The 6,575-nt window shown below is 39.1% G+C and overlaps 1 protein-coding gene across 1 annotated transcript; it reads right to left on the bottom strand.

Moving 5' to 3' along the window:
* Positions 1 to 827: 827 nt before the first annotated feature.
* nmi (N-myc (and STAT) interactor) lies at positions 828 to 6,564 on the bottom strand. The gene is made up of 9 exons (XM_031587423.2): positions 6,334 to 6,564; positions 5,534 to 5,596; positions 5,283 to 5,441; positions 4,866 to 4,982; positions 4,103 to 4,265; positions 2,988 to 3,094; positions 2,595 to 2,781; positions 2,183 to 2,286; positions 828 to 1,888 (listed from the first exon to the last, which is right to left on the bottom strand). Exons 1-9 carry the CDS (start codon positions 6,343 to 6,345, stop codon positions 1,688 to 1,690), a joined length of 1,113 nt encoding a protein of 370 aa, XP_031443283.1. The 5' UTR covers positions 6,346 to 6,564; the 3' UTR covers positions 828 to 1,687.
* Between the last annotated feature and the right edge of the window lie 11 nt (positions 6,565 to 6,575).

Here is a 6,575-nt window from a genome sequence, read left to right as displayed (position 1 = left end):
AAACTGCTATTGTTAGGTTTCAAAGCAATGTAGGTTACAATGTAAATAGCATGCCCTACAAATCATGCTATTCCTGTTGAACAAGTCAGTTAGATGTTTGGGCCAGTGTTGCCATAGTTACTGAGTATTACAAAACATTCTAAAGTTGAACAATTATAATTACTAAAACCATATTCGGACAATCTGGCCTGAATACAGTATGTTTCTTATATACTCATGTCATTTACCAGTGGCTAAGAATCAAAGTCACTCAGCATATGTCACTTCAGCATTTTGTAATGCAGCCTTTCATCATTTTATGGGTGGTGCAAGATTGGGGCTATCACTTACTTGAGTGGAAATTTAAGATCAGTGTTTGTTAACCTGTTAATCCAAGTACATTCCCAGCGAAAAGCAAGCTAGAGATATATAGTCTTGTGCTATTCAAGCCAGAGAGTTTTATCAGGTAATGTAAAAGTGTGTGAGATCCATGTGAGGAAAGTAGAGGGTGGTAGAACACACCAAACCCCATCGAAGTACATGTACTCTGATATTAGTGTGGAAGAGTGGGTCCTCTTGTGAAAGATTTATTATTTATTTACATGACCATATAGGTATAACGTCCTCTGGAGTTTCCATGAAACTACTCTGAATTGCTTTAAATGTATTTATCATAAATGTACTTGTCCGGTGCTGATTAAGAATTTAAATAGATTCACATGTTTGTGTTATTATAGCTCCCTCTAGTGGCAAGCCACACAAGATTTCAAAGACAACTTTATGAAATGATAAGGTAGATACAACCATTTCATTTCTGTTCTGGAATATAAAAAACTTGATTTCATACAGTATGTTAAAGGTTTTTATTACCGTTTATAATTAGGCTACATCATCACAAGGCTGATAATGAATTTCCATCTGAGAAACATGCATGCAAACGGTTCTTGCAGCACATGAACAACGATTTCTCCCTATACTGTAGTTTTAAACGTACTCCTATGTAGCGCACACACTCCACAATTTTGGTATTGTATCAGTTTCAGCTGCATTTTATTTAATGTGCTGAATTCAAAAAAATTATCTTTGCCATTTTCTCATGTTAAATTGCATAGATGGTGTTGATGTTGTTGTTGCAGTATGTTGATATGTTATAATTACAATGGAAGGTAGTAATTTCTAAGCTATTGTGTACTTGATGGCATGATTTCTGTACCCATATGATGACTGTTGGCATGATAATTGGCATGATAATTGGCATGGTAGTTTTTTTTATAGGTCTTGGCTATTACTCAAAAGAATTGCTTGATATGTCATAAGTCAGGAAAAAATAGGTTGCCCAGCTGAACAAGAGAACAATAGAGCTATGCTGAGTGGTAGTATTATGTATTATAGTACTATAGAACAAATAAACTCCCCTTCATACTTCCTGAATAGAGATATGTATAGATATATGTATTGTATAATAAACCAGAAAGCCAAAGCATAGTTCAAGTACTTAAACTGAAGTGAACTTGAAGTAAATTTTCCCCACATATTAACCATGTTAAGATTTTGCATCCACCAACTGTGGAACAAACCTTCAAACTAAAGCTTTATGTCATTAATAACAAGAAAAATGTTCAATCAAAATCTACTATTATTCCTATACATTTTTGAGGCTTAGGATATGTGGTTGCATGAAAACCCTTTGCATTTGACACTGTAAGATTTAAGCTTTCACGCCAAGGTCCTCACTAAAGAAAGCCTTCGCCTCCATGCCTTTGGAGACGTATTTAATGCTCTCCACCTCTCCCCCGTAGTTGCTTGGCTTCTGGAAGTGAATTTCCAGATAATCCTGCATATCCTCCTCCTCCATGGCGTCCTGGATCCCCCTCAGCAGTATGGAACGTGTGGGAGTGCCACAGTAGGTCTAGAACCAAACAAAGACATGGGTCAGATACAACATGCTAAGTGTGTTCATGTTGAAACTACCTTGAAACTCCACAGAACAGCTGTAGAAAAACATATTTTCCCTGAAATGTCCTGTACCAGCCTGTATAATATTGTGTTTCATTCTGCTTCTATGTTTACTGCTCATGAACCGGTACAACAGAAACCTTGGAAATAGGGTGTAGAAGTAAATTACTGTTACTACAGTAGGACACCTCTATGAGGGATTTGCCTGTGCTTCGAACACACCACACCAGAGACCCCAAAATCATACCTGGAACTTTTTCAGCTGGTATTGGTAAAGGGGGGCAACATCTACCATAGTTTCTCCGCCAGCATCCAAAGGGTACCTCCCACTCAGAGCCATCCTCTCTGCAACTGAGGGAACAAGAACAGGTTTATTTTGTCCTGTTTACAGTAGCAGAAAACTATGAAAGAAACCATAATTTCAAGGGAAAAATTAGAGCATATTTCCTCAAATTATAGTTAAAATCAGAAATACAGTAATTAATAGGAGAGCCCATGTAAATGAGTAAGACTTCATGTTGAGTAGTCTAATGACATTTTTGACAAAATGATGTTATACGTTATACCTGCTTGGACATGATGCTTCCATAACTAAGTTCATTCTAAATAATGCAATCTGCAATATGCCTGAGGCAAACAGCTCAGACTCCAGAACAGACCTCCAGTGTTGAGGAAGGTGATCTGAGCAGTCCCAGAGCTCCTGTCGTAAGAGACACTCTCCACCTCGCCTCCTCCGCGACTCGGCTTGGAGAAACTGATCTCAAGCCTGTCCCTCATACGTTCCTCAGGCAGGACAGGGGGAGCCTGAGAGACCTGCACTGTCTTCTTAGAGACCTGCAGGTGCACCTAGAACACACAGTGCTGCAGTATAGTCTGTGTTTGTCATCGCTGTTACATGACTAAACTTTCCAGCTGGATAAAATATCTAATACCTTTGACAGATTAACAGATAAACCTCACCCAAGTTTTGACTCAAAAGGCAATTCAGCATAGGTGTATCCTAGATTGCGCTAAACTGATTCAAGAACTAGGGGCATATTAATCAAAAATACCTCAAATTTCACAGAAGGCTCCAGATCCAAGCAGAACGGCTTCACATCCATCTTGGTTTGGTCAACAACCACGGAGCACTTGGCCAATCGCAGGATCTGCTGTGCCACTACAAACAAAACACACATAGTAGATACCAATTGTGTGTTCTCCTAAAATCTGGATTTTGTTGAATTTCAGATGAACTTTGAAAATGTGTTTGGATAGCACCCCAATAAAAACCCATTGCTATGCATAAATCAATAAGGTGATTATATATTTGTCTACTTTCAATTAACAACCAGTCTTCTGATAAAAAAAAACAACTACTAGTTCTGCATACAGACAATCAGAGAGATTCTCCAGGTTCTCCAATGGACTTAATGTAGAAGGAAAGATCTTCTTTAGCATGGCAGAGGGTAACCAACTTTGTTTGTGAGCAAGATGAGGAAACTTGATGAGCAACAGCGGCTTCTCAAGCAAAGCAAGGACAATGGATGAACTGGCAGGATGTGACGAGGAATATCAGCTGGAGATAATTTAGGCAATGGACACTAACCACATTAAATTCATCGTTGGCGCCACTAAGTGGTAAGTGGATGGGTGGGTGAAGACGGAAGACGCAAGCTGTGTTTGTACATATTCTGTCGGGGTGTAAAACTAGCCTGACCCAGGGTCGCTACACGTGGAGGCATAGTCAGGTTTTTGTTTTGTGAATAAATGAGTTGCCAGTTAATGACAGGGACAACAGAATATTTTTTGTGCAAGACGAGCAGAAAAGTGGACACCAGGCACATACAAACAGTACTGGATAATGGGGCATGCTGGACTGTGAAGGAGAGCCTTTGCGGATCTCAGGTACAACATGCAGTGCGTGCGAGTGTTGTTGTTGTTGTTGTTGTATCCTGCTGTTTGGGATCTATGGTTGGGCAGTTATACTGGTTAGGATAGGTTGTTGGGTATGAGTAATTGCATGTGACAGTGAGAGGTTTGGCCACTGTGAGGAGTCCCAAACCAATAGCACAAGGAATTTAACATCTTTTCCTGGGTCTAACTAAAATAATAATAATTACAGGAAATATATTTTTGACACAGGTTGCGCTACATGCTGTATTAGATGTGGATTGCCTGTATGTACCTTTCTCCTCCTCAAAGGTGATGAGCGCTTCTCCTCCACTCAGAACAGTGCAGGGCCTCTGAGTGATGGTGAAGACCCCCTTTGTGTCTGTGCAGAGGTCCTCCCTCTCTGCTTTCTCCACCTCAGAAAACTTCAGACACTTCTCAGGGATTTCAGCTCTTATCTGAGAAGAACATAGAGGGAATCGTCTTCTTGACAGCACTAGCACTAGGACACTGATATAATTCACTTACATTTCTAAATGGCACTTATTTCATTATATTAGAAAAGTATTAGGTTTACACTAATAAAGGGTTCAGGCCTAAGTACTCCAGTAGAAGGCTATAGGTTGAGTATGGATTATGAGCAGCAGGAGTAAAAGTAAAGGTTTTAGAGCTTAGAAACCTTCATAGTGCAAATATAAACATGCGTATTCCGGTCATTTTGAGACCAAATTCAAGTGTCTACGACCTTCAGAAGCTGAAATACAGATGCGCTGGACGCACGCTAAAAGGGCGTGGCAAAATCTCGATGTTCGTTCGGGTTACAGTAAACGACAGCATCCTACTTTTGTTCCTCACCGTCAAATTAGCCAAAAAACGTTACCATACTCAACCTATAGCCTGCTACTCCAGTAAAGAAGAGGCTTGAACATCTGTAAATTTGCATTGATTGCTTATCATTTTTATAAGCAACTATCATCCTAAACACTGTGTTTACCCCTTTTCTTTTAAGAAACCAGAAAGAGAAACCTTACTGCTAACATAGATAAAGCAAAGCATACCTTAAACCTCCTCTGAAATGTGTCAATTTCAGCCTTTTTTACTTTCCTTTCTTCATGGAACCTCTCCAGATTATTCCTCAGATCTGTGTTCTCTCTCTCTATGGTTTGGATTTGTACCTTTATGACATTAAATGATGAGAATCAGAGACAACCAACTGTTGTATTTTATCATTACTCTTTGACCACAGTAGCAAAGTTGAGGTCAACTGCTTAGTTGTTCGTCTGAGGCTATATAATGACATACAATAATATACTACACACAATTATCATGCATACAATAGTAAAGTACATCTTATAAGTAAAGAAACATTCAAGGCATTGATTAGTTATGATGACTTCATAAAAAATGAATACAAACAATGGTCCTAAGGCTTCCTTAGACAGAAACACCTACTGAAATAAGGATTCTATCCATACCTCAATCTCCTTCATTTGATTTACAGAATCTTCAGCAAGTTCTTGTTGGGCTTGTAAGAGCTTAGTTGTAGAGTTCTGGGCTTGCTTCTTTGTCCCATCTGTATCCAGTTTATCCAAAGTCAGTCTTGATTTTTCTTGATCGGCTTGCTCTACTTTCATCTAAATCAATAAGTAGAAACAGGTGGTATTTACAAGTTCTAGATAAAGAATATGAACAAAATCATTCCAAACATGTAGAGAATAGACAGCACCTTCCATTGTTCCAGCTCTGCTACTGCTCGTGCAAGGCTCTGTTCATCCTCACTGCTAACAAGCTGAAGAAGTAAGGACAAAGACAGAGTCATTTCAACAGCTTATTCTTTGAACTAAACATTCAGACATTAAAGGGAAACTTTTGGATTTTTCAAACTGGGCCCTATTTTTAGATATTTTTGGGTCCAAACTAAAACCGGCAACCGCAAAATGGCTATGATACAATGGATTCCTATGTGGCAAGCCAGCACATCAAAGTGAAATGCCACTGACAGGCTCGTAAATGTTATTATAAGGGTCTGAGAACATGAGAACAGATATAGAGACAGGTGTCTTTATCGTATCAATCAATCGTGTCTTCGTCGATACTCTTTAGAACGTTAATTCCACTACATTTTAAATACACTGGCGTGACAGCAGGCTACCTCCCGAAGGGTTAAAGAATCAGAATCAGAAAACAATATGCAACTGTTTACAGGCAACTCGTCATCTTCAAATGGTATATGTGAAGGACTGAGAAACACACATGTCGTTCCCACTAGCAATCTAGGATCTGTGTTCCAGGCACAGAAATGCAAAAAAGAAGAGTGTACAAGAAGCTTTCACAGCATGACATTGCAGCCTACTAGCTAGCATGATAGCAAGCTTTTATCGGTGCCAGTTGAGCTTGTGCTTTTAGTAAGGTTCTGCATGCTTTTTAGTTAGTTGACCGATCGTTTCAGACTAAAACCCATTATGGCTACTTTAAATGAAAGCTCAACTACCTTTTTGTTTCACAAAAAATACAAAAACGATTTACCTCTCCGTTCATTATTTGAGTGGTATCCTGACTCGCAGATCTTAGTGAAATATGAAATCGAAAGTATTTGGGTGAAATACTTCCAGAGCCCCAGCTTCTTGATCCCAAAAATCGCCTAGTTTTACTAATTTCACCGTAGAAATGTTTTAGGCCACTTGTTTTTCTCCTGGTGTTTCCGCGTTGTTTCTGTCAAACAGGTCCTCGATTAGTTTCCCAGAAATCACATGGGTCAAAAACTATAA

The sequence above is a fragment of the Clupea harengus genome, chromosome 2 (genome assembly GCF_900700415.2).
Source record: "Clupea harengus chromosome 2, Ch_v2.0.2, whole genome shotgun sequence".
Classification (NCBI taxonomy): domain Eukaryota; kingdom Metazoa; phylum Chordata; class Actinopteri; order Clupeiformes; family Clupeidae; genus Clupea; species Clupea harengus.
Note: the sequence above shows the minus strand (reverse complement) of the source record. Positions and strands in the feature narration are given on the sequence as shown.

Excerpts from the sequence above, each read along its gene's own strand:
- nmi (XM_031587423.2), bottom strand. Across the intron at positions 4,983-5,282 it reads ATCAAATGAAGGAGATTGAG|GTACAAATCCAAACCATAGA; the intron begins GTATGGATAGAA and ends AATGTCATAAAG. Across the intron at positions 4,266-4,865 it reads CATTTCAGAGGAGGTTTAAG|ATAAGAGCTGAAATCCCTGA; the intron begins GTATGCTTTGCT and ends TGTTCTTCTCAG.